This window comes from Cuculus canorus, chromosome 11 (genome assembly GCF_017976375.1).
Source record: "Cuculus canorus isolate bCucCan1 chromosome 11, bCucCan1.pri, whole genome shotgun sequence".
Classification (NCBI taxonomy): Eukaryota; Metazoa; Chordata; class Aves; order Cuculiformes; family Cuculidae; genus Cuculus; species Cuculus canorus.
In genome coordinates, this window is record NC_071411.1 from 2,752,470 (window position 1) to 2,779,332 (window position 26,863).

Here is a 26,863-nt window from a genome sequence, read left to right on the forward strand (position 1 = left end):
TTCAGTTGAAGAAAACTTCCTTCTGTGGGGAAAGGCTGTTAGGTGTTGGCACGGGAAGGAACACGTGTGAGTATTTGAACTCCCTCGAAGTTGTTTTGGGGCAGATTTTAAGAACTGGCTTCTTTGTGGGGCTCTCAGCATATACGCAAACCATCAGAAGTAACACAGTGTTGTTAATGTAGGGTCCTCACTGCTTCCCCAGCCCCACTCACCCTAACGCGGTCACTGACGTGCTGCCATGCGCTCAAGAGCCACTGTCACTGTGTTGGGAAGTAAAAGCTGTCCAGGATATGCAGTGAGCGCTCTTTTCCTTCCTTCTCTGGTGAGAGGGGAGTCCTGCAGAGGTTTGCTGAGCTGCTGCTGCGTGTTCCTCTGTGCTTGTGCCTGTTAGCAGGTGAACAATCGCTCTTTTCCCCAAAGCCCTCAGTTCACTGGGTACCAACAAAGGGTACGACAGCACGGGCAGGCAGCAGAGCCTGGAGGCACGGGTGACTTTCCAAACACTGTGGGCTGAGTAAACACTGAGCAGCGAGTCTGTCCTTTTTTTATCTGGTTACAATTATGCCACATTGGAAAGAAAACAAATTAGATGAGAGTCGGGTTTCTATCAGCACAAAGGAAACTAACTAAAAATTACTGTTCCCATTGTGCCCAAATAGGATGTACACCATGGGTAATGTTTCTTTCTCACTGGTCTTGGCAAAGAAAAGCGGCAGCCAGACTCCGTTTACTCAGTTTAGTTTATTTAAAAGTACTAAATAAACATTAAATAAGTGGCAGAGGCCTACATACGATGAACTTGTCTCTATTGTATTTGGCTTAAATACAAAATATTAATGATACAAAGTACATGGAAGTAGAATAAATTGCTAAACCCATCTAAGACTGTATTTCACAAACATGTGGATTAGAGTTCATCTTGCAGACAAAATTTTCCACTCCCATCCATGTGGGCAGTAATGTTTCTCTGGTGTTAATATACAGCTGAAGCATTCGGGACCTTTCCCTTGAGGCCTTTCAGCTAAAATTCACTTTTTTCCATCCGTGCCTCGTACAGCCTTTCTGATCGTTTCCTACGGTAAACATCATCTGCCAGAAAAAGATTTTATTATATTAGAGTTTTCCAAGCACAAGACAGTATTAAATGCAGGAAGCCTGTCATCTCTTATTTAAATAAAACTTTTCAATCCACTTTTCTCTTGCAGACACTAAGAGGCAACTGAAACTTCATGCCAACAGAAATCCCTATTACCACTTAAAAACAGCTCCTGTTCTCCCTCCCTTCCAGGCTAAAGTTCTTTCCCATGAGGGTAATTAAAAATACATATGCCCAAACTAGCTGAAGCCAAAGGGAAATTAAATTATAGGCAGAAAGTAAATGCCTAAGGACTGCTGTATTTTAGCTTTTTTCCAAAGAAACCAAACCCAAAACATAGGAATTTACTTATCTTTCCTGGCATTCTTCCCGTCTCCCTGATCATCCCTAAATATCCATCACCAAATAAAACCTCTCACTAACAGAAGAAAAAAAAGAAGTGATCAGTCTTGGATTGTGGTCACTTTGCATGGATTACAGAGCAGTAATCAGACCATACTGCATAATTACTGTTACTGCAGTATGGTTTCATTTAGGCATAGCAGCAGGGGCAACAAGAAAATACGGCTCAAGCTGAAATATCACAGAATGTCAAGTTGGAAGGGACCTCAGGGATCATCTGACCCAGCGTTTTTAGGTGATCTATAGTTTAACTGAGATGGCCCGGAACCCTGTCAAGCTGAGCTTTAATTGTCCAGTGTAGAGGAAGCCACCACTTCCCTGGGGAAGTTATCCCAATGTTAAACTGTTCTCATGGTGAAAAATTTCCTTCTGGAATCCAATTGGAATCTCCTCAGGATCAACAGATCCCCAATGCCACTTATCTTTTCCATGTGACTCCTTGTAACAAGAGAGTCTTCATCCTCTTGGCAGACACCCTTTATGTACTGGTGCATGGTAATAATGGCTGCTACACAAACATGCTTTAGTTTCTAACCTAGCCTTATTACTGTACAGGTAATTCTATTAAACTGAAAACCACAGGAAATCCAGGGCTTCAGAAGTGGGCAGAGCAGCAGCTTTGTTACCAGTGAGTTCATCAGCTATGGAAACCATGTCCAGCTGGTATATTCCTCAGGAGACTGGACTAGATTTCCCATGAAAAGGGGAACATTCCTATATAGCAGAGAGAGGAGCTGAGCCTTTTCTGAAGGACACACAAATTCCCAGATGGCTCCATCCCCTCCTGATACCAAAAATGCCTGCAAATAAACTCCCCAAGACTTGTTTTGGAAAACAAGCATTCTTTAGCAGGCCTGGCAACACCAGGGAGCGATCTCCATCCATCGTGTGCAGCTGGACAAGAGCTGGGACAGGATGCATTTCCCACTCACATGCATGTGGATAAATTTTCCTGGAAATTTTTTGCATATTCTGTTACTTTCCAATGACTCATTTTAGTGTTATTATGAACTTCACAACAGTCAAAACTCTTGCCAATTTGGAGCTTTGGCGCCAGCTCTGCCTGACCTTGCCTTGGAGATGGGGAAAGGCTGCAAACAGAGGGGATCACAGAAGACATCCGTTGAGCACAGACCACACTGAAGACAAGACACTGTCATTTCATAAAGAATGTGTCTGAAAAAACACTGTTTTAAAATAAAACCCGTGCTATCAGAGGGATGGTGCGTCCAACCTTGAGAAACTACAGTTCTTTGGATGAAAACTGAACTCTACTGTGGCTTACATCAAAATATTCCACTTTTTGTGACATTAACTACTTCTTGTATCGCTTTTTGTCCTGCGGGGCCGCCCCTCCTCACTCACAGAAGGTCTCCTGTCCGATGCGCACGTTGATCATGACCCACTCCATGGCTCCCCCGAGGACGAAGAAGAAGGGCAGGAACCGGTAAACGCCGAAGCGCTGCTTCCCCGGCACTAGCTGCAAGAGGCGCTTCACCCTCTTGCTCACTAGCATGGCCGTCCGGGGCGGACAAGGGCCCACGAGGCGGGGGAAGGCCGGGGAGAGGCAGAGGCGACGCGCCACTACGCCTCCCGGTCACAGCTCTGGCAGGCGGTCATGGCGGCACTTCCGGTACCTTACTTCCGGCGGGGCGAGCAGCCAATCAGCGCCTCGCATGGGGGCGCCCCCTCGTCCCAGCCCCGCCCACTGTCTTCAATGCGAGAGGCAGCCACTGCCCTGATTTGATTGGGCAGGGCGGTGTCGGGGGTTCTCTATGGCCCCGCCCCCATCCTCAGTCCCGCCCCTGGCCCCGCCTGATTAGGCAGGTCTGTGATGGGGCGTGGCTTGTCCGAGGTCCCGCCCCCTGCTCCCCAGCCCCGCCCCCGGGCTGCGGCAGCGCGGGAGCCGCTGGCGTCTCGTGATTGGGCGGGGCGTGTGTGGGCGGGCCTTGTCCGAGGCCCCGCCCCTCCTCGCCGGCCCCGCCCCCGGGCTCGCGGCGGCGCGGGAGCCGCTCGGCTCGCATCGCTCCCGGTTCCCGCGGCCGCCGCCACGATGGCAGCGCTGAGCAGGGGCGGCGGCGCGGCCCTCCGGCTCCTCCTCGCCGCCTCCCGCCACGGCTGCCGCCCCAAAGGCACCCAGTGCTCCGGGGACACCGGGTCACCCCGGGACCCCGGCAGAGCGCGGCGCGGCGCCGAGCCCGGCCCCGGGCACAGCCAGCCCCTGCCCGCCGAGGGCGCCGACAGCAAGACCTACCTGTGGGCCAGGTACCACGAGATGAAAAAGCTGGTCTACGGTAAGGGACCGCCGCTCGCCTGCGATCTTCACCTCCTTTTTGTTCTCCCTTCTTTGCATCCCGGTGCGGAGGGAGGGATGGGCAGCCTGGGAGCCTCCTCCCTGGAACGCCACCCGCCTGCATCGCTGCTGCGCTGGTTTGAGACTGCTGGAATGCCTGAGCGCCCGCTCTGCATCCTGGGCTTCCCTGCAAGCATCCATCCCTGTGGGCTTCCCCCCGAGCATCCATCCATCCCTCCATCCATCCCTATGGGCTTTCCTGCGAGCATCCATCCCTGTGGGCTTCCCCCTGAGCATCCATCCATCCATCCATCCATCCATCCATCCATCCATCCCTCCCTCCATCCATCCCTATGGGCTTTCATGCGTGAATCCGTCCCTGTGGGCTTTCCTAAATGCCTCCATCCCTGTGAGCTTCCCCGTGAGCATGCATGCATGCATCCATGCATGCATCCATGCATCCATCCCTCCATCCATTCCTATGGGCTTTTGTGCATGCATCCGTCCCTGTGGGCTTTCCTCTGAGCATCCATCCCTGTGGGCTTCCCTGAATGCCTCCATCCCTGTGAACTTCCTCCTGAGTGTGCATGCATGCATCCATCCATCCCTCCATCCATCCCCGTGGGCTTCCCCCTGAGCATCCATCCCCGTGGGCTTCCCTCCCAGTGTCCTTTCCTCTGCGGGCGTCCCTCAGTGGTTCAGGATGTGCAGAGGAGGTGGGTTCCTCACCGCTGGCCTCCCTAATGTGGGTATCGCCGTGGCGAGTGGGCTTAATGAAGGGCTTGTCGCATTTGTCTTTAATTAGCCATTGGTTTCCATGCAGAAACGTAGTTAGACAGGGACAAATAGACAGTGATGTTGACTGGAGTGGTGAGGAGCCCAGGGTCCAACTTATAACTCGCCATTGGCACGAGGATGAGCGTGGAGAAGGCTGGTGCTACAGCTGCTAGGATGTCTCCCCACCCTGAGCTCAGTTTGTGCTGGTGATGTGAAACACCTTTAACTCATGTGTTCATGCGTGATTTGCTCCTCTGACCAAGATGTTGCCTGGCTCCATCAGATACGTTGACATCTTAAGTGAGGAGGAAACTCATGCCACTCGCTAAATCTGTCCACGTATAAAACAGGATTGTGGTCTTTTTGGCAGCGGCAGATCCCCGCTGTATTAAACTCTTCTAAAAATGTGAAAGAAAAGCTTTTGTGGCAAAAAGGCAGGAACTTTTTCTTGCTGTTCTCTTGGTCATCAGAATGCTGAAGGTAAGCGTGGTAGAGAGCTAGGAAGTGTGAGTTTGTGCCTGCTGTTAAATACTCTCCCTTAGCTTGTGTTTACCTAAGGCTTTGGAGGAGAAGGCAGCCAGTCTCAGGCATCTGGAAGAACCGCCTCACTGTGCTGAGATTGGCAAGTTCTGTCGTTCCTTCCTCCCCCACCTTTCAGAGGATGAGATTTGACATAAAATCCTTCATTTGACATAAAATAAAGTCCTTCACGGTGAACAAATGTAAAGGAATTCCCTCTGATCCATGGGGTGCTCTGCATTCCAGCTTTTGCAGGCTGTGAGCTCCTTTGCCGGAGCCGCTGTAGGCAGTACAGTGTGCTGACAGGACGGTAGTTTCGTACTCAGTCCCTGCTCCAAGACCAAGTTGTGTTTTTAACCCCATCGCTTTAAAGAAATTCCAACTTGCAAGAGCTGTAGTGGTGTTTGGACCTTGCTATCCTCAAAAATCGTATTTTCTTTTCCGTAGTGCTCTTGAAACCATAAAAGCAGGTGTGCTAATAAGCTGTGATGTGACCCCTTGGGAAAACGCTCGTGTTACAGTGTGACAGATTGTGAAGTTTGTATTTACATAGTTAACGCTTTATTGGGGTGCAAGAGAGACAGTAATTAGGGGAGTTGGGGAGCTGATCAGAACTAAGTGCCAAATGAAGTTCGGCAAAGTAGAGCAGTTACAGGGCAGACTCCTTACAAACCTTCAGGTAACTATTAGACACGGTGAAGAAGGTGGCCCGTGTTAGAAGAAGGTGGCCCTTGTTAGTTTAAATAGTTCCCCAACCCAAAATATCTAGACCGTGCTGTTATTCCAGGCTTGTCAAGAAGAGACATGAACAGAGTTGGTCCAAGTTGGTTTAAACTGTTGCTTTGACAACTGGACTGAGTTGTGCAAAGTGTGGCGTCAGCCTGTTCCTTTGTTCTTGATTTCTAACTTTGATGTAAAAGCGAATGTCTGTGGTTGGGTTATGGATTTGAAAACGTTGTCACGTCTTAATGCTCATTGGCGTTGACTTTGAGAAGACTCTTGTGGTGCCACCTTCTCCCTCCTTCTCTTAAACTCCACCATTGTGAAGTCCTTTGTGCTATATTGTCGGTTATTACTCTGCCAGGAGAATTTATGATGTGTTTTCAAAGCAGCTCTTGCTGAAGTCCTGATTTATAGAGCAATGTTGCATTTGTGCACAGAGGGGATTCCAGTGATAAATGCTGACCGAATTGGACGGGGCAGGATGTGTAGGATGAGAGCTTTTGTGCAGTAAAGCTCAATAGTGGAACGGGTTTGGTGGCCAGAGCCCAGGCAGTGGAGGTTCTCATCTTGTAGAAACATGTCTCTGCTCTTCCAGGCTTGAGTTTCGGAGATACAAGTGACAGCACAACATAGCTACAGAAACGGTGCTGCTGAGATCAGATCTCCCCTTAGAGCTGGCTCAAGAGAAGCCGTTCCCTTGATTATTCCCCCTGCCTTTTGCAACTTTGACTCTTAAGACCAAATTTCGTTACCTGTATGAATTAGAGAACACTGCTTCTACTTTATGTGCTTTTTTTTTCTTTGCCAAAAGGAAAAGTATAATTGCATTTATCAGTGGGGTAGTGTTGAGCAGGACTTGTTCTGGTTTGATGGCATCTGAAGCATCAAGGGAGGCCGATGTGCTCTCTCAGTAATCAATGTCTGAAGCCTTGCACGCTCTAGGAAACAAATGCTGAGACTTGATGGAACTGGCAAGCGAGCGAGGATTTGGCTGTAAGCAAATGTGTGTGCGTTTTCCTGGATCTTTCAAACTTGTAAACGTGGCCACAATAAATCAGCTTTCCTAAGGAACCTTTAAATCAGCTGTTAGCTTCTTGCCTCTGCCTGACAAGCTTGAGCTTAAATGTGAAGCTCCTGGGAACAGAGACGACTTTGCAGATAGCAAGAACTTGGTTCGGCATTGATAACACCGAGGGTGTAGCTCAGAGGTAATCGTCCCTCTTTTTAGTTTGTGTGGATCTAGAGATACCGTTGCATCTAAACAACGCGATCCGCAGTCAGCAACATGTGCCCATCGCATTTGGAAATGGGCGCGAGAAGGCACCGCCCCGTCTGATGGCCGCGTTGGTGGGTTTGGTGTGGGGCAGAGGTGGTGTTTGCAATCCAGCACGTTTTGATTCTCCTTGTGTCACTAATCGCAAGCAGGCACAAAGATTTAAGGGCTCGTTCTTTGCCAAACCGGGAAACGAGTCCAGTGCTGTGATAATAAATGCCCTGCGAATCGCTCGGGGACTGCGCACGTTTCACCAGTTGTGACATCTACGGGTTGCGCTGGGACTGGGAATGATAATTCTCAGCCAGAATGGGAAGTGCAACCAGTTATGTTAACTTCCCAATTCTGCTTTCCTAAATGTAAGCATTATTTTCTTGTAAAGAACTCCTATAGCAGCATTTGTCTGGTGCCTTCGTGTACATAAAAATGTCATTTTTGGAATGAAATGGTATTTTCTAGCGTTGCTTTTGGTTTGTGTAGATTTCATTGGGAAGAAATCCCAAAATATTTAGGCAAAATGGCATAAATTCCAGACTGTGCTCCAAAGCAATTTTCAGCACACTTTTAACGTGGTTTCTCTGTCATTTAATGTTCTTTAAGCAATATTTCCCTTTCTTTGCCCTCTTGGTAGAGGCATCTGCTTTGGCTGGTTGAAGTGCTTTGCAGGAAACGGTACAAAACAACACTTCAAAAGGATAAAGGCTTACTTGGGAAGGAGGAAAACTGGCGGATTGTCTTTAGAAATCAGTGTGAGCAAAGGCAGCTTTTTGATTCATGAAAAACGTGGAGGGTGGTGGTCAGCTGCTTTTTGGGGTCGTTCTTTCCTCGCTGGTCTTACAGAAAAATTCTAGGAGCACAAAGGGTGCGAGAGATGGGTGTGAGTTGCCTTTTTTTTATGTTATTCTTCACCAGCATGCTGGATGTGAGGCTGAGAGAAGAGCGTTTCCTGCATGATGCCGTTGGTACCCCCGGGAGCTCAGAAAAACACAGGGACGTGCTTGGCACCTCCTGACCGGAGCGTTTTTCACATCCGAAGGGGCCATATGGTGTCTTGGCGTCTCTAACTGTTGCTCGCAGTTAATTATCTGCTTTTGTTTCCATCTCTGCTGTCACGTTCGGGATTGAGTGTTATTGCTTCCTAACAGCGTGGGCTATAGCCTGGGAAGAGGCACTTGTGCTGCCGTGAAGATGTTCCGATTCGAGCAGCTGTTCGGAGGCTCCTGGTGGCGTAATGACCGAGGCTGTGTTTACCTTGCACTTAAACCCAGGTATAAAAATTGCACGAGATCAAACACGCTTTCTTGTGGTCTGCCTTTGCTGCCGAGTTTCATCGTCTGCCGTGGATACGCAGACACTTCCCTTAAAACCACCAGAGTTGCAAAGCGGGGCAAATTGTGCAAGCGTGCAGATTCCAGGGGTTTGTAGCTATTGCAAGAGCAGGTTTTTTTACTGACCTCAGATGTGTGTGCACGCTGGTTCTCCCTTAGATCATACGTTCTGGGTGAAGTGCTGAGTAGACAGTGACTAACCGTGCCTCCCTTTCCAGTTTTGACCCAGATGGAAAGAGGAGTTGGGATTATCATTCTTTTTAAATAACCAAAACTGCTTTTCATTTTGGTTTTCAATTGCTGTAATGTATCATATCTGTCCAGCAGAGGACAGAGGCAGAGGAAAAGCTATCGTTCGTGAAAAATGGCATCTTCATGGGCTTCTGGAGGGTGTCGTGTCTTTGTTTTGACTTGACCATTGCCAGGCAGAGTCAGGCAAAGATCCCCAGCAGCACCCAGACCTGCAGCCCAGGACTTAAGCGCTCAGACTTTGTAACCATCCAGGTGATTATCTCTTTAAAAAAACCAACCCATCCACAAATAAAACAAACCAGAACAAAACCAAAACCCCAAACTTCTTAAATCCTCTTGAATATTTGGGCTCTTCTTGTGTGTGTTCCCAGCTCCTGTCCCCTCCTCGCTGTAGTTTGAACCTGGTGAGAGACTGTCCGAGCTTAAAGAGGAGACAGACTCCTACCACTCTATTGAGGAGGATGCTACAAAAGGACATTTACACCAATCCATGCGTGTGGCGTGAGTCTCTGGCCTGACACCCAGAGCTTTTTTCCTTCTCTCTAGGAGAGCAGCAACTTTGAAACTACTGTAAATTTAAGGCGATGTGGAAAGACCAAGCTGTCAGCGAGCTGCTGCCGGTTGGGTTGGTGACGCTGAATAGGAACCACAACACGGAGGTGTGGAGGGGTCCAGGAAGTGTGCTTAGGGAGCACGTTGTGTGGGGGGCGATGGGGATAAAGCGTTTTGGCTAGTATATGCATCTTTTTTTCAGCCCTTATGAGGTAAGAGAGAATGTGCTGGTTGAGTGACAAATCATCTCAGTAGGGTGAGATGATCTGGGCAGGAGACAGGAGCAGAGAGGCTCTGTACGTTTGAGGCTGGCAGGGAGGGCTATGACTTCATCTGGTGGGTTTAAATATACTTCATAAATCATCCTGTGGCACAGACTGTGATTATGCTTCTGATCACAGATAAGACTCGCTTCATGTGAATCTTGGCCTACCCTTTCCACGTCACAAAATCGTACTGCTCCCTTAGCTTTTCCTGGATGTATTTTTGCAAACATAACGCCTGGCGTGTGCTGTTGGATCTAGATGGGTCTCGTGTCTTCTGTGAAAGGAGGGGTTCAGGCAATGGTGGTCTGCGCTGCTCTCAGACTCTCAAAATGTGTTGTTAGAATCTGTTGTCTAATGGTGAGCACTGGGAGAGCTCGAGCTCCTTGTAGGGATGTGGTAGCAGCAAGGGGGGTGCCTTGGTCATTAGAAGAGGAAAGCACTGCATATTTGCACATCCAGTTGTGTCATTTTCCTTGCGAGGAAGAAAAATAACACCCAGCAAATCCCAGTGTGCGCGCGCAGGAAAAGATCTTCCCACAAGTGATCTGGAGGTGAGGGCAGGAAGCGGCGCCCTGTTTGTTTATGGTGCAGAGAGCATTTGAGATGAGAGGATGAAAGTTGTGATCGTCTGGATTCTATTTCCCGTCTTCTAAAATCCCAGTGGAGAGTACTCTGATTGCGTGGGCTCTCTTCAGCCTCTGCCAGGAACTTTGCCACCAGCAGAGCTGCTGAAAGAGGGCTCTTGTTCCTGCTGTGCCGCCAGTAAGTCAGCCCTCCTGCCTTAAAATACCACTTTCTTTTCTAGTGATTCCTTTCTAGTTGATCTGATGAATTGCATTGGAAGGCCAAAGGAAAGCGAGTTAGGAGAGAGGAGTGGTTTGTAATGAGTCTCTTCCCTGTAAATAAATATTATGATATATCTGAATGCTGTTTCATTGGTCACCTCTTTGGGTTAGTGCTCGCTGTAGTCATTCCAGACAAAGTCTGTACTGGGAATGGCTGGTATCTCTTTCAAAGAATAGTTTTTTAGTTCTAGATGCAGGTAAAACTTGGTTTTATAGCAAGGAAGCACTAGAGAACAAGCACAGGGGTTCTTGCTAAAAGCTGAAAGCTGAGGTAGGAAGGAAAAAAAAATCCTACTGCCAATGCTGTGTAGGATCTGGAAAACATCTGCACTTTTCCTATCATTCAGAGAGAAAATTACCCGTCTTTAAGGGGGGAGGACATGTCTCCTCCTCCTTTCTGTCCCCCTGTGTGGATGTGACCAGGCAACCTTCTACCAGAACTATTTTTATTGCTCTTTCTCATCTTGCAACGGGACAGCTCTGGTGGAGCTGAAAGCCTGCGAGGGTCTGCTCCCCTCTCGCCCACTGTGGTGCAGTTAAAGCTCTCTGCTTGAAAAGGGGGGCCCAGGGCACTCACCCCCCATTTTCCCAGTGGTCTGGGGAGCAAAGTGGTGTTCACCACAGGCAGAGTGACCCTGTTGTGAAGGGACAAACCACACGCAAGGACTGAGCTGTCTCCACAGCTGTTTATCAGCGGAAAGCAGATAACTCGTTGCTCTCAGTGTTGTGTACTCCAAGTGTGGCTTCATGTGGTTTTTTTACATTTCTCGGTGTTTGTACAAAACCTTGTTTCATCCTGCCCATTAATGATAATAATTAAAAAGCCCTAATGGTTCCTTCAGGATTGCTCTGTGAAGTCTGACTGCTTCTATGAGAAACAAACCAACGCCAAAACCCAAGCCTCAACATTTCTGATTTGAAGTAATCTCGATTTCTCAAAGAGGAGAGCGAACCTGTTTGTCTTGCTCAGGTTCTAAGCGAGGGGCACGTGTTTTTCTGGTGATACACCGCAGCCACCTTTCACTTTGAGCCTACTGAAAGTGCAGCTGCTGTGAGCTGGGAATTTGACACTTCAAAATCTCTGCTCTGCTTTGCTTCGTGTAGGCCAGAGACCCGCAGACGTTGCTTTGTGACTTCCTGACACAAAGGGACGGTCTTACTCTGAAAGTGGTTAACACCATCACCCGCCGCAGCCGGAGGTTTGAGCCTGGTTTTTCCCAGGGAGGATTGTTTGAGTGGGTTAATGGCAGCGGCGCTGTGCTGCCTTGCTGCTGCTGCTGTGCTCTGCTTCCAGCTGCTGCCGTGTCCAGAAGGAAAAGCTGACATTTCAGCGATCCTCTCGCTTTCTCTAACCTCTCCCCTTTCCCTTCTCTTAGATCTCCTTCCACCAGGAGTCTGCAATCTCCTCAACCCGGCCGCTATCTACGCTAACAATGAGATCAGCCTGGGAGACGTTGAGATCTACGGCTTTGACTATGACTACACATTAGCCCAGTATTCTAATTTACTGCACTCCATGATTTTCAACACTGCCAGAGACATCCTAATAGAACAATTCAAGGTAATGATGCATTAAGAATTTCCTCTCTAAGCTTACCGCTGTCTTTGCGATGCCCCAGACGTGCTTGTGAAATGCCACACTGTGTACATGTGTCAATTACTTGTTTTATTGAGATAAATATGATGTTTCACAATCTTTGATTGCAGAAAGCTTTGTCTGTATGTGGAATTAATTTCCTTTGAGACAAATTACCGTGCTTAACCTTCCTGAGGTTTTGTAACTATCAAGTAGGAACCCTAATCTAGAAAGGTCTGGTCTGTTTTGCTTAACTATGGAAATAATGCCTATGGAATTGCTGGCTGGAGGTACTCATTCTGGAGAAACATGAACTGTGGGCCAACTCCAGGGCCATACAGGACTTGAAATGTGCGAGTCAATGGGTGATGCTGTACAGCAGATCCAATAATGGACACCCTGTTTGCCATAGATGACTGGTTTGGGCATTTTCTTCTCTTTGTGTCTTTCTTTTTAGAGGGGCTCTGTAGTGCCTTTGCTTTTCCAAATATATGCATTGAATGGAGCTTACTAGAAGTCCTCACTGCCTGAGTGAACCTGTTACCTTTTAGTAGTCTCCCTTATATGAGAAAAACTAGTTTTGGGGATCCTGATCCTTTATGTCGTTCTCCATTTGTTCTCCTTCTTTGTTGAAGGGGCAAAGGGAAATGCTCCTGTTCCTCAGTCCGTTTATGCCACAGATGATGTGACTGGTAGGACTGAGCCAGCTCAAAAGTTGAAATAATTTTATTGATAACCCAGTGCTTATGCGTCTTAATGATGTCACTGTCTTTCTTTCCAGTATCCAGAAGGACTTGCGAAGTATGACTACATTCCAGGGTTTGCTATACGTGGACTTCACTATGATGTACAAAAGGTAAGCTGCACACAGTTCAGTCTCCTGGGCATCGTCTTGCATTGTGTTATGTTTTTAGTGGAAATACTTTCTGCCGTTGCTTGTGATAACTTGGATCACCAAAGTATCGGTGAGTGTGGGTGGCTGGGCTTTCATTGCGGGGGTTGTTTTTGCTTCTAAGCCCTCCAAGGGAGAGATGTCCTTTGTGTTTGCGTAGCCTCTAGCAGAATGGGACATTCCAGCAAAGACCTCTGCTAAACAGCCTTGCCAATTTAAAAGTCAGTTAATTCCACGAACTAATTAATAGAAAACGCAGCTTGTTTGTCTGATCCTTTCTGTCTTAAAGGCAATTTAAACAACAAACTTCATTTCTGCATCTACAAGTACTTGCCAGGAGCAGAGGCATTATGTGTTACTCTAATAATAGACGTGACTTGTCAGGAGAACGCTTTAGGAAGCTGTCCCCAGCTCCCACCTCCAATAGGACTGCTTGGAAAAAGATCCAGGCTGCTTGGTATGCATGCCTCTTAGAGGCACAGGCAGGCAAAGTGCAAGCATTAGCTTTAACCCTTTTCAGTGCTTTGGACCGATTCCCTGATGCACAGTGATGTCGTGCTGGTGGCTGCAGCCGGGACGTCGGGTGGGAGCGCAGCAGAGAAAGTTGCTTCGCTGTAGGAGCTTTTCCTGTGCTAAGCTTTGAGCAGATTCAGGGAAGCAGGCAGTACAGGCAGGAGTGTGCGTGCTGTTCTCCAGCAGCAGGGGAAGAAAAAAAGAAAAGAGAATGAAGAAAAACAACTATATAGTTTGCTTTTGTCTCTTGTCCTAACTGAGGCGGCAGCCTGGCAGCAGACCACTCCTGCCTATCGCTTTACAAAGTAAGAAGTGGATCTGTGAGAAACTGAAGTTTCTTTCTCTGTTTAAATCTCTGGCTGATATATCAGAGGAACACAGAGGTGACTAACCTAGCGTAGCCAAGCGAAGCGCCCCTTGAGTGAGTGAAGGTGAGAACTCACTTTTCTCAGGACCAGAGTTTGCAAAACACATGAAAAGCTAGGTAGTGCCTATAAATCTTCCAGCACGTTCGCCTGCACTCCTCACAGAGCACTGGGAGGTCTGCCCACGGTGTAACAAGCTGGACTGATTGATACAGTATGGTGATAAAAGAAGATGCCTGAAGGTTGTGAGTGCTCTGTGGAATCGATTACCTTGCAGTGTGGTAGAAACAGCACGATTAGCTTGATGCTGTGTCCTTATTCGAGTCAGAGCATACCAGTTTAGCGTGAGGCTGCTTTCCATACCCTGAGAGCTTGTGTTAACGGCTTCGGAATGATGTATGGAGGAGGAGGGATGACGTGTGAATAGGGGAGCCTGATACAAAACATGCAAAGAAAGCTCTGATGTTACCAGTCTGGGCTGTGAAGATCTTTTCTTAAATGTCTATTGTGGAGGGGGAGAGGTTGTGGAGGGGAGAGCTCTTGTGTATAGAAAATGATTGGGCTCAGCTGCACTCTGAACCAAAACTTGACCACTTTGTTCTGGTTAAGATATGTGTGATGAGAAATAGATCTCTTGTGCACACAGAGCTCCTCTGGAATGTGTGTGCTTTTGGGAGGGAGATAAGACGAGACTGTCTTGAGTCACAGAAACATTGTTCTCTCCATTTGTGAATTGCATCCCTGTGCACAGGCTTTGGAGGGGAGCAGACGGTGGTATTTTGGCTCATAGAAAGATGGTCTTTTGCCAGGGAGGTGAATGAAAAGTCATAGTGTGTAAAAGTGGCTGAAGAGTAAGTGCAGCTGCAAGTACATGGATGTGGGGTGTTTGTATTAAATTTTATTCTCTAAGTGTCATTTGTGTAGAACTTGAAACTTAAATATAAGTTTCACCTACCCAATTCTAACAGTAAATATCTATCCCTTATCACAGAGCCTTCTGATGAAGATCGATGCTTTCCATTATGTGCAGCTAGGGACGGCGTATAGGTCTGTCAGTTCTGAAAGTCATTTTCTTAATGCCCAGCTATGCAAAGGTGGATTACGAAATCTGAGTCTGTGTTCACGTCATACGGGGTTTTCTTGAGCAGAGCACAGTCTCATCTGGCTTTTCCTGTTTGCACTTGCTTCAAATGCTTACCTGGCGTATAATGGCAGTGGGTTATTCTTCTCAAGCATTTCAAGCCAAGTGTGGGTGGGAAGACCTGGAGCTCATTGCAATGGTTAAAGACACATCTGGTCACGTACTCTGCGTAGTGTCTGAGTTGCAGTTAGAGTATGCCTGGGTTAACTTCTGTGAGCAAACGGCACAACTAGACAGCACATATGGAGGAGTGGACCACGTACTCGTCTTCTCCAGGCAAGAGTGTATCCCACCAATGGTGTGCTTTGCCTTGGCACAAAGCTAAGAGGAGAGTGATCTGATGTGCAAGTAAAACCTTAAAGCAGCACAGACATGCCAGTAAAATAACGATGCATCAGAATCTGGGCTCAGTTTAAGGCCTAGGTTGTCCTGTTTTTCCTTCTCTCCAAGGAGAGCTGGGTATTCTTTGGAATAAGTGGCTGAAACAGAAAAAAGCAAACTTTTCTCCAAAAAGTCATGAGACTGGGAGAACACCTTGACCCAAAGTGGAGTGGAGTTGATGGGTAAGAAGTACTAACTCATAGATACCGGTAGCAAAGCTCCTGTAAATCTGTTGTGTTTGCTGAGCATGGAAGCCAGAGTTGTTTTTTTCTTGATCTGTGCCCTTTTGCTGTTAAGCTTCAGTTACAGTAAACACTCTAAGAATATTAAGAAGGGAGTTTCATAATCAGAGAGAACTAGTTTCTTTGAATGCTAGCTTTGAGGGGGTGGGAAAGGAGGGGTTGCTACTGCCGCATAGTTCACTTCAGCTTCATAAGGAGATTTCTAGCTAAAACACATTTAAATTTCTTTTCCCTATTAGATTGGATTTGTCCTTCTTGAAGTGCCCATTTCCTAAATTTTCCTTTGCTTTTGAGCACAATTGAGGCAGCTTTTAACCTCTGGGAGGCTGTACCATGACTGAATAGGAAAGGAGAAGGGGAAAGCTGCTGTCTGCTTGAGTAACCGGCGGTCAGAAATTGCTCAAGAGGCAACACCTGCAGCAGTCAGATAACCTGCTGCTCACTAACGGTACAGCTCACAGCCACACCTGTGACTGCGGTGCTTTGGGAAACAGCCATCTCTGTTGAGTGGTCTTAGAGAAGAACATGGTTTTGCTTTGGGAAACTGAATAAGGAAGAAACCTCATTTTCAGAAAGCTCTGTTTCATTTAATGGGGGTGCATCTGGTGGAAGCAGCCTCTCCAAACCAGTTACCCAGTGCTGCCAGAGTCAGGTCGTGGGGCAGCTCTGTCTGCAGGTTGACAGCACTCAGGGGGAGGCCTCTCTCTGAACTCTGCTGGAATGTGGATAAAGCCCCTTAATTACCTTGAAGAAGCAAACAAGGTATCTGAAAAATGTCTCGGGAAAGAATTTACGTGTATCTTAAGAAGCCATGCAGCTGTCAGGCTCTCTGGCTGTCTCTTGTGCAAGAGGAACGTGTGAGTTGTAGAAAGGAGCCTGTTTGTGCTGTCTTCTCTTTCTCTGCAGTTTGTAGCTCTGTGCGGACTGGTGATTATTGACAAACTATTTCTGTTGCTTTGTGTCTAGAGGGCTCAAACCAGTGCCTGATGAAGAGGTAATCGAACTCTACGGTGGTACGCAGCACATCCCCCTGTACCAGATGAGTGACTTCTATGGCAAGGTATTGTACCCCTTTGCTGCTATCGCGCAGCAGCTTTCTCGGCAGCTAGGAAAAGAGAGTGAATTGTATGACTATGTAAATGACTCCAGTCTCCCTTGTACTCCGAAGGCTCCGTCCCTAGTGAGCTGCAGTGTGTGTTTTTGTTCTAGTGGGAATTTGCCCCAGAGGTTATTTAGCAGTTTAGCATGTGAAGCTTTCCTAAACACTAGGGCTTTTGGCCTAGAGCTGAATGGCTCTGGGGACTGACAGGCAGATATCTGTTCCTTGTTCCGTGGCCAAATCTAGCTCCCAGGGGCAGCCCGCAGTGCTGGTGTCTGCAGGAGGAGTGTGTGTGTGTAGCAGCGGGGTGCTCACAGTGCCTTTCCATCTTTGCATTTGGGTAGGGTGTTTTTCCTTCAGGAGAGGGATCTCCCTCCATCTTCAGGATGGATGTTATTCATAAAGTTGGCATCCATGGGTGTTGTTTTATTTTTTTTCAGGCAGAAAAGCTTACTGTCACAGTAAAGCACTTACATTTTGTCCATAGGACTGGTAGAAATCCTTTGGTTGCCTGACCTAGAGGAAGTTAGGAGAGGTTCTTCTTCCTCGTGTGTCTAGTTTGGCCTGTGGGCAAGCAGGGCCATTCACATCCCTTTTCCCTCAGGACAGCTTTGTTTCTTGCCAGTTGTTAGTTCAGTTGCCTTAGGGGAAGCTTGAAGGAGAAGGACAGACTTCCTCTCCTAATACCTCTTCGAGTCTGCTGTGTGAAGTCTCCGGCATGGTCACTTTTTGATTTCTCTCTCTCTCTCTCTCTCTCTCTCTCTCGGGAACAATTAATCTGAGTGATTGCTTTTTGAGTGTGTATTCAGTGTTGTTTCCCTCCTCGCTCCTGGCACACCTGAGGTGATTTCACCTTTCATTTTAAATACCTGTAAACGTGAAATCTGCTTTGAGTTTTGGCTTTTGTAGGACCAGGTGCTCATTCCAAGGTGCCTTTCTGTTCTGCTTTGTATGCACCAGGTGTTTGCTTTTTTCCTGTAGTTATTGTTGAAAATTTTGGTATAACACATGACCACATAAGTAGAGATAGCAGCTTATTCTTTGCAAAGAGGAAAATCTCCTCTCCTAACGATGTAATGAACTCCATAAACTGAGGGGTGGATCTCAAAGAGAACAAAAGCATGTACAACTAACGATGTTTGCACCCAGCAATGTCTGTTCAACCTGTGCCGCTAACCCATTAGTGGGAAGGCAGCTGGTTGAGATGACTGCTGGTGTGGGCAGGTGCAGGGCAGTTGGTGTGGAGTGAGGCTTTAGCAGGGATCTTTAATCTCGTCCTCGTTACTCTGCCACAGTGATTTCACTACCTGAATGGGTAACGGGAGGGTCAGTGATTCCAGGCAACGAGACAAGTGGGACTGATGGAGTGTGTAAATATTCTCCCTTAAGGGTTTTCTCGATCCTCTGTTTGCAAGACTGCATGGAAGGCTCATGGCATCCCGCTGCCTGCAGTAGGTGGGCACGGATCTCACCTGGTGTTAGACAACACAACTAGCGTGGCTTTCGCTGGCAGGACTAGCACTGGGCTGTAGTGAAGGTGGGGAACTCGTGGGTGTTGTGCCCAATTCACAGCACAATTCACCCTGAATTGTGTCAGTTTGAAGGAAGCTGAGGCCACTGAAGGGAGGGGGAGAGGCTGGGTTTGCCTGTAGGGTGTGCCTGGCATAAGGCACACAACCAAAATCAGGGTTGATTACCTACAAGGTAAGTCTTTGCTGTTAACATTGAACATTTAACTGTCTCCTCTATGCTTAAGATCTTGGTGGCACAGGTCATTGCTCTGCTGTGCTCTGCTAAATTCCATACCTAGTGATTTCAGTAAGAACTGCCAGTTTGTGTCTCTCTTGCTTCTTTCCCAGAATCCCTGAGCAGGGGTAAAAAAGGTGGGGGATGTTTCCAGGCAGTTTTGGTTTTGCTAGTCGGAGGAATGTTCCCTTAGCAACCACACATCCAAAAGGACAAAAGTCTGTTGAAAGGGTTCAGCGAGTGTCACTAGGCAGCACCACCGTGTGTGATATGTGGCCCAAACCAGAGGATGTTCTTTGTGTTCTCTTCTGCTGTAGGTCAAGTTGTCCTGTGCTGGCTGGATGGATAGGAATTGTGTAACCCTCAGCACACCGACATAGCTTTTGGTCGCAGCATTTTTGGTAACAGACCTCAGGCAAATGCTGTTTGTTATTCCTTTGCCCTTTTGCATCTTCTTTCTTGACCTTAATATGTGTTGTCGCAATATTGCCTTTAGATAGCGCTGCAAACAGAGTGCTAGTCTCCTCTTCTACCCTTAGAAGACCAGACTCAATGGGAGATGTTACCGTTGGTACATCCCGATGTGGGTGGCACATGTTTGTCATGAGGCAGCATGTGCCCTCTGTCATCTTCCACCATCTGTACCTTCTGTGATCTTCAAGAAGCTGCTTTCATGTCTGTCTTTCACGTAGCTGTAATAAATGCTTTCTGAGGTGGACCAGTATTATCCTAGAGAGTTACAACTTTGCGGCTGTCAGCCATGCATTGCTCCAAGCTCACATGTGTGATCAGACTGGATTGCCAGGGCAGCTCTGGTGACTGCGTTCATCGAGAGGTCTGTGTAGCTCATACGTTGCTTTTCATGTGCGAGGCCTTAGAAAAGGTTCCCTTGGCTGATCTGGCATTTCAGCGGTGAATGATGAAAAACTGGATTCCAGCTTCAACTGGCCAGGGCGAGTCATCATAGTCCTCTGCACAAGTGGGACACATGGAATAAAGCTTTATTTTACTGGACGGACTCTGGAGCCAAAGGTGGCCGTCAGCCTGCTGTTAGCTCTGTGATTGCTAAGCAATAAGTAGAGCAAATGTATGGAAGAGCTGCAACCTGGCCTAATGCAAAGTGAGTTACTCCTCGTGCAGGATGTAATTGTCCTTTTCCACCTGACTGCTGGGTGGACTGAAGTTCTTCTCTTCTGCAGTGACTCAAGGACAGGCAGGCGCTGACAGGCTGCTTGTCAGAGCGATTCCTGCTTTGCTCTGTGAGCCCACCCTGGAATGTGGTTAGAGCAGCTGTAGTGCCCATGTGTCCAGTGTCACAGCCTGGTTTAGACAAGCCGTGGGCCACTCCAGGAGGGGCCACAGCTGCTTCTGTAGCAGAGCTTTGTCTCTTGGCAGCTGTGGTGATGCCAAGAGGCCAGGTGGGAAGCAGAGGGCATGGAGCTGAAATAAAAGTTAGTGTCTAAGCCTCGCTGCTTCCTCCACCTTCACTCCATGGTGTTAATGATGCTGGCTTTGTTTCATGCTTTCTGTGAAGGAGAAGCATCTCTCTTGCCAAGTATTAATGCATTAGGTTCTGTGTTGGGTGAAAAGCGCTACTTGCTGAGTGACTTGGGACTTCCCACACTAGTGCTTTTCCTTTTGTTAGCCTGGAACTCTTCCAGATAGTGCTGGGTCATATGAGTTTGTTGGCTTTATTTTTTTTTCCCAAGTATTTTATTTAATGTGTCTCCTTCATTTTTTGCTTTCCAGGGTCCATCACTTAAGCAGTTCATGGACATTTTTTCTCTTCCGGAAATGACGCTGCTCTCCTCAGTCATTGATTACTTCATAAATCATGGCATTGAGTTTGACCAGGTGCATCTTTACAAGGATATATCTGTAAGTAAAATATCAGCTGCGTCCTAGCTCACACCACGGCAGAACTGCGAGCTCTTTGGCTTCTTAACACCGGAGAGTTCTGCAGAACTCAAACCTAAGGGGCTCTTAGTGAGTAGCCTAATAGGATAGCGTTGTTGCCCTATTAGATTGAAACATTATTAGGGAATATTCTTATTCTGTGAGCCCCTTTCCATAAAGCGTATTTTCAGAACGTGTTTGGTTTCTGTCTGTGGTACAGAGTTGGTGTTGCTGTGTGTTATCTCTTGCAGCAGTGCCTGGGCTGCTTAGATTGAAGGTCCTTCCGTGGGAAATCTGTCACAAAGCTTGTGTAAACGTTTGCTGGTTCTGCAGGCTTTTAAGCTCCATGTTTTCCTGTTAATATCTCGTTTTTCAAAGAGGTTTGGTCTGACTGTGTACCAAACAGTTTGCTTTATCCAGTGATAGTTGCGAAACACCTGCTGGTGCCTGCTCTGAGAATCCACCCTTCCCCTTTCAGCTAGAGAGCAGTCTGATCCTTGTGGGGTTTCTTCCAGTGCATCCCTGTGGCTTTCAAGAGCCAGTTTCTCCGAGGTGCTAACTGTGCCCTCTGCCTTCACTCCTGGCATTTGAAAGGGCTCCTTGGGATTATCAGCATTGTGAAGGGGGTACCGTTTGACTTTTTAGTTAATGCTGTAAGCAAGATGTTAACTGCCCGAGTTTCCTGCCCTGAGTGACTTCTGTTGACAGCCTATACATCTTCCTAGGTAGCCAAATCACATCACGTGCTTTTTTCCACGGAGAAGGGCTTCTGGTTTGTACCTTGGGGGAATGTTATGCTCATCCACTGGCAGGAGCCCATACGTATGCTCTTCAGTCTTCTTGTGAGGGCAGTGGGGCTCCACATCTGTGCTGCTGCTTTTGTGATAAGGATCCACGCTGTCAGCTTTGCAGCAGCCGAGGGTTACAGCTTCCATTCTGCCCTTCTGTTAATGCTTGATAAGAGCATGCAACTCCTTAACGTGTTTCTTCTGGGGTGTTTGTTGTTGTTTTGTTTGCTCTTGAGATATGGAAAACTGGAAAGAGGGGATACAGTTGAATCCTGAGGCTTTTTGTCAAGAGTATCCTCTGAGCCTTCTTTTGAGGTCAAAATGGACTTGTTCCTGTTTGAAATCTTGAGAGCGGGCAGGTGGTTGCCTACTTGGTACAGGGTAAAAGCTGTGCTCAGGGCCCAAAATGCCCAAGTGCCAGTCCTGGCTTTCGTCTCGCATCCTTTGCTGAGGGATGTAGTTATTGCTGAGAACTGGCGTAGGCAGGTGGAGAAGAGAGCTCCAGCAGAAAATCTGTGCCAGTGCCTGAGATCTATACTGAAAAGGCAGGAACTGTGCTGTGCTCTCACCAGAGGAATTCTTGCTTCTTTTTTCTGTTCTGTGAGGATAAATAAGCATTTTTTTTTGCAAAGCTTATCCCTTTGCAGCACCCGAGTGCACGTGCAAAGTAATGGTTTGCAGATGTGAGTCCAGAGATCTTTCTTGCCCACACAGACCAGCGTCCGAGGGCACACGTGTAGCCCCTGCTGTTACTATCACACACGCTCACGGCAGCTTTAGGCATGTTTAAACCTGACAGACTGTGTGTTTGAGAGCAGGCTGAGTGCCAGAGACTGAGTCAAAAGGGCAGACCCTGAGGCAGTGGGGAAGGTTGGAGCTGACATGTAGACCCAGTGGTCTGTCACACCAGTTTGGTTGCTTTGTATTTGAGAGTAAGAATGCGCAGTTTGGGCAGCTGTCCTTGAGCCCTGTTTGACATTTCCCCAGGCTACCAAGATTGTACCTGCAGGAACCTTAGAATTATTCCCCTTTCTTTTTTTTTTTGTTTTCTTTTGCTTTTTGTGAGGTGCAGGGGTTTAGCGAAGGAGCACACTGGAATCTTTCTGCACGTTAGATAGTTTTGACACAAATTCAAGGTTTTGTTTGCTTTTAGTGCCAGTGCTGGTAAAAAAAAAGTTTTCTTGTTAGACGAGACTCCTAAAAGTCTGTTTTGAAGAGGTACTGCCTCCTCCTTCATCATCCTTCACGTAAGCTGTGAATTCTGGTTCTCTCCGAGATGGAAGGAAATTATTTTCGGGGTGATGAGCAGGTTTCACCAGCACTGAGACCAAGTGACTGTAGTGGTGTGTGCAAGTGTCACCGTGGCAATGTTGGTGGCGAGTGTGGGAATCCAGCCTGGAAGGGCAGCTCCCTAAGGAGCACACGTGATGTAACAGGGATTTAAGGGTCCTGGGGAAAGGCAGCAATTGTTTATCTGTGTAAGTTGTCAGGGATGAAAACAGTACCGTTAAGGCAAGTGTTTGCATGTGCAGGCACTGCTAAATGTGTTGCTGCTCTGGAAATGGTTTTACGTATCTGGCATATCTCATTCGATGGAGACTTGGGAAGAACTTGTGTTGGGTGTGTCCAAAAATGTGTTGCATCTTGGCCTCTAGCCTGGAAAAGAAGGGATATTTGGATGCCCTTGACAATATCTGTTTTAACTTGCCTCCCTCCTAAAAAGTGGGCAGCTCTGTTTTGGCAAAATCACGCTCACCCTCCTCGTGGAAGCTTCTGCTCTGCCGGTGCCCACTGGCTCTCCGTGGTTTGTGGGGAGCATTTTGGAGTCACAGATGCTCATCTCTGTTCCTGTTTGCCTCAACCATGCTCCCATCTTTCGGGTTGCTTTTGGCAGAGCTTCCACAGGCACAGGGAGGAGGCAGAGTCAGTTGGTGTCTGGGCCGGTACAGTTTTGGGGCAGTAGATGGTTTTGGAGTTGCACAGTCTTGATTGCCTTGGTAACAGAGTGTTAACGTGCTGGTTTCCTGCAGTGCAAAGGGAACTGTGCTTTCATGGGTAGGTTTTGAGGTTTCCTCTTGTACTGCATCAACTACTGTAGCCACCGTGGTCTTATTTTTGGCGCGTTGGTGAGCCTCGCTGTAAAAGTTCCTCTGCTGAGCATTAACATCGCTTTTGTTCATTCAGCAAGAGAGGAGATGTGTCGTTACTATATTGGTCCTCAGTGGTGGCAACCAGTTTGCCTGCTGGGAAACAGGAATGCCGTACGTACAACTGAAACATGTTTTCCCCTTCATTTTCTTTAGGATGCTATTAGAGATGTACACGTGAAAGGAGTGATGTACAAATGGATTGAAAAAGATATGGGTGAGTTAAGTGGAGCTCTGGATGCCAAAACCATTTTGGTGTGTCTGGTGCTCTGTGGTGCTCTGTGTGAGATGACTCTCTAGGCCCTACACGCAATCACAGAAGTCAGGGAGACACAGGCATTAATGAAGTACTTGATTGCTTAAGGCAGCTGAGGGGTGTTTAGAACCAAGCTGTATTTAGAGTCAGGTGGAGGATTTAATAAAAGAGGAAACAGCTACCTCATTGCTTGTGTTTCTTCAGCCTGTGAGGGGTGAGAGTCCTTGGCATGATGTCAATGTGCGAAGGCACCATCTGGGAAGGCTTCCTGGTCATTCCAGGGAAAGAAAGCTCCTGGTAGCAACATGACCTGGAGTGGCTGTGCCCATCCCTTGTGTGGGTTGGTATCAACCTGCTTTTCTACTAGCCTTTTCAGATCCTCAGTCTTTCTCTTTCCTCTCGGTGGGATTCATGAGGATGAGGAAGGCAATTTTGTCACTATGGTGGTTCACTACCTGCCTGAGGTGGATCTAACTCGGGCCTTTTGCATCCCTTATTACAGGAGCTAGGGTTTGGATTTGTTTGTAAAGAAATGTGGTTGTGATTGGTTGTGTGTATGCCAAATTTTTTGATTGATTGATTGATGTCTGTTTTCTTCCCATACAGAGCAATATATTCTGCATGGAGATGAAATCTACGCTGTGCTAAACCGCCTGGTGAACCACAAGAAGAAACTCTTCCTCATTACCAACAGTCCCTTTAGCTTTGTGTGAGTACCGTTACTGCACATCGATGGGTGTAGCAAGAGCTGTGCAGCGCGGTCGCTCCTGTGAGCGTCTGAAAGTTGTGTGGTAGAGGTTTTTGTGGCAACAGTGATGAGAGTGCTCGCCGGGAACGGCTGTGGTGAATGTTGCACCCCACAGGTCGCTCTGCATCATTGACTCTCGCTTTTTGAGGAAGATACGAGGCTGTGGCTGGCCACAGTGTGACAGAGCCGCCGCTTCGGATCACCTCTAGCAGCTTTGGCTGCATCACAGACTTCTCTGGACTTCTTGTGGTACAGGAGAAAGGGTGGGACAGCTTGAAACTGTCAGTGGTACATCAGTCCTCCATGGTACAAGACAGCCTTGGGGGATTTCACAAAGCTCTATTTTCTTCTCTGTTACTGAAATGAGAGTAAATTTAGGACAGACTGTTGTAAAGATGCGGTGTTGGATGAAAAAGAGTACTGCAATTGTTAACTTTTCTGTTCTTTTGCCATTAGGGACAAAGGAATGAAACATATGGTTGGCAAGAACTGGCGGGACTTATTCGACATGGTCATTGTGCAAGCTGACAAGCCCAACTTCTTCACGGATCGGCGGAAGTACGTGTCCTGAGGCCATGCTGCTCTGCTGCACGTGGGCCTGAGGTTTCGGACCCTGGCTCTGTCTCCTTTTTCCTTCCAAAAGAGCACCAGTTTTCTAAGCATCGTCTAGGTCCAGTAGGCATCCAGCCTGCTGCTGCCTCCTCCAATACATCCTGAGGAGAGGAAAACTGACCCGTCTGGGAACAAGTGGATGAAATGGATGGTGCCAAGCATGTTTCTAAAATTGGCTGTCTTAAACCTCATCAGTGTTGTCATGTTCTGGGCTTAAGTTAGATATTTAGAGGTAAAACGTACTTAAATCTTTGGAAAGAAAAGAGGAGTGGACTGAATGGTGTGTATGCATGCTGGCCGTTTCTTGGCTCAAGGTCATGAAAGTGTGCCAAAATCTTTCCTTTTCCTGTTCCACACAGCAAATATCTGTGTGGTTTGGGTTTTGTTTTTTAGTTCCTGGACACATGCTGTTTGGTAATTGGCAGCTCTGGAAGCCTTTGTACGTGGCAGTTGGGTTTTGTGGTCAGTGAGGAGCTGCCAAGGGACTGGCTGATAGGCAAGCTGCTGTCCTCGCTTTGCTCTTCAGAGTATTTGCTTTGGGAATTTGTCTGCTTTGTTGCCTTAACTTATGACGGACCAGGAATTACTGCCCTTGAGGGAGAGGTCTGTTCTTTTCCTCTTTGTGCATTTTCCTCCCCCCTTTCCCAGGCCAGTAGCATAAACAGGAGTCTATGAAATGGCTTTATAAGCTGTGCTGACCTGGTAAAGGTTATCTTCATGGGGTGTAGGTGAAGTGTCTTAAATGTAGCCTGGAGCTACGATGATCTGGCCTTTTAGGACATATAACCTTATGGCTGCATAATGCCTGAAGTCCACTCCAGAGGAATGACATACGTCCAAGGTGAGAGCAACCTCCTGATGGTGAGCAGTAGTGAACTGTGAAGTATTTTCTCCAAGGGAAAATGCAGGTGTGCACTGGACACCACTCATGATTGAGGAGCCCCTTGGCTGGGTGGGCTGTAGAGTTTGTGGTGAGAAGCTGGATTGCTTCATACCAAGGCTTATGATCCCAGAGCTCACAGTTTGGAAATCCTGTCCCAAGAGGCAGCAATGTTCCCATCGAGCATGAACGTTCATGAGGGTCAAGTAGCTTAAGCTTTGTTTTGCTGCTTCTGTCCAAGTGGAAGGTAACCACGCAAGCCCTCAGGAGCCGGCTCGGGTCAGCTGCCAAGATCAGCATGAAGACTGCTTTCCACCCGCTCTGCAGACTGCTTATCCTATTAAGACATTCCATGTTCTTTGTTGGGCTGGGGTGTAGCCAGACTGGGACAAGACACAAAGTGTTTCATGGAAAAGCCTTCCTGGTCTTAGCATTTCAGAGGGAGTCTTTATTACTATTGGTTTTTTCATCTTCTCTGATTTTGAAAAGCAAAAAGATGTGTTAAGGGATATTGGCAGGAAATGGTTACAGCATTTTGAATCGATATTTCCCTCTCACACTTTCTCTTTCCCTGAGAAAACAGTGTGGAAGGCTCAGGAGGTTGCTTCTCCTGTAGAGCTTTTGTTATGAGTTGCTACATAAGTAAACAAATTTCCCAGTTCAAATATTGGTTGCTGGGTAACAATCACCAAAAATCAAAAGAAGTTGACATCTCCCCCCTTTTTTTCCAGACCATTTCGAAAACTGGATGATAAAGGCTCACTGCAGTGGGACAAAATCAACCAGCTGGAGAAAGGAAAGATCTACAAGGAGGTGAAGTGGCCTGGGTGCATAAGGGATATGAAGCAAGCGTCTAAAATGGTGGGAACTCATAGGAGTTTTGGAATCATAGAATCAGAATGGTTTGAGTTGGAAGGGACCTTAAAGATCATCCAGTTCCAACCCCCTGCCATGGGCAGGGACACCAGTGGACCAGACTGCCCAAGGCCCATCCAACCTGGCCTGAAACCCCTCCAGGGATGGGGCAGCCACAGCTTCTCTGGACAGCCTGGGCCAGGGCCTCCCCGCCCTCATCATGAAGAATTTCATCCTTATGTCCAGTCTAAATCTTCCCCTCTCCAATTTATAGCCATTCCCCCTCGTCCTGTCACTACATGCCTTTTTACAAAGTCCCTCCCCAGCTTTCTTGTGCTGGAAAAGCCTGGAAGTCACTGGAAAACAGGAAAATCTGCTTAGTCAGGGTGGTGGAAAATTA

General features: G+C 47.5%; 3 protein-coding genes across 7 annotated transcripts in view; 1 reads left to right on the forward strand and 2 right to left on the reverse strand.

Moving 5' to 3' along the window:
- The window catches only part of STAB1 (stabilin 1), a 95,868-nt gene that overhangs the window by 8,153 nt on the left and 60,852 nt on the right, over positions 1–26,863 (reverse strand). Inside the window, exon 69 of one of the 2 annotated variants that reach the window (XM_054076528.1) lies at positions 12,766–13,479. The exons of the other annotated variant lie outside the window; for it this stretch is intronic. Coding sequence (XP_053932503.1) covers positions 13,444–13,479 — 36 coding nt within the window. The 3' untranslated portion in view covers positions 12,766–13,443. Of the gene's footprint in view, positions 1–12,765; positions 13,480–26,863 lie in introns of those variants that run through there. 2 annotated transcript variants of the gene reach the window in all.
- On the reverse strand, positions 723–3,141 carry LOC104066699 (small integral membrane protein 4). The gene is made up of 2 exons (XM_009569353.2): positions 2,864–3,141; positions 723–1,089 (listed from the first exon to the last, which is right to left on the reverse strand). The coding sequence occupies exons 1-2, from the start codon at positions 3,012–3,014 to the stop codon at positions 1,022–1,024; spliced, it is 219 nt and encodes a 72-aa protein (XP_009567648.1). The 5' UTR covers positions 3,015–3,141; the 3' UTR covers positions 723–1,021.
- The window catches only part of NT5DC2 (5'-nucleotidase domain containing 2), a 31,083-nt gene continuing 7,678 nt past the window's right edge, over positions 3,459–26,863 (forward strand). The window contains exons 1-10 of one of the 4 annotated variants that reach the window (XM_054076551.1): positions 3,459–3,792; positions 11,703–11,887; positions 12,684–12,758; positions 14,664–14,719; positions 16,403–16,496; positions 20,031–20,159; positions 23,269–23,329; positions 23,975–24,077; positions 24,573–24,674; positions 26,340–26,421. In XM_054076551.1, the coding sequence (XP_053932526.1) occupies positions 3,552–3,792; positions 11,703–11,887; positions 12,684–12,758; positions 14,664–14,719; positions 16,403–16,496; positions 20,031–20,159; positions 23,269–23,329; positions 23,975–24,077; positions 24,573–24,674; positions 26,340–26,421 (1,128 nt within the window). In that variant the 5' untranslated portion in view covers positions 3,459–3,551. Of the gene's footprint in view, positions 3,793–7,396; positions 7,443–8,299; positions 8,352–11,702; positions 11,888–12,683; positions 12,759–14,663; positions 14,720–16,402; positions 16,497–20,030; positions 20,160–23,268; positions 23,330–23,974; positions 24,078–24,572; positions 24,675–26,339; positions 26,422–26,863 lie in introns of those variants that run through there. The other 3 variants (XM_009569354.2, XM_054076553.1, XM_054076552.1) reach the window with 3 other exon arrangements.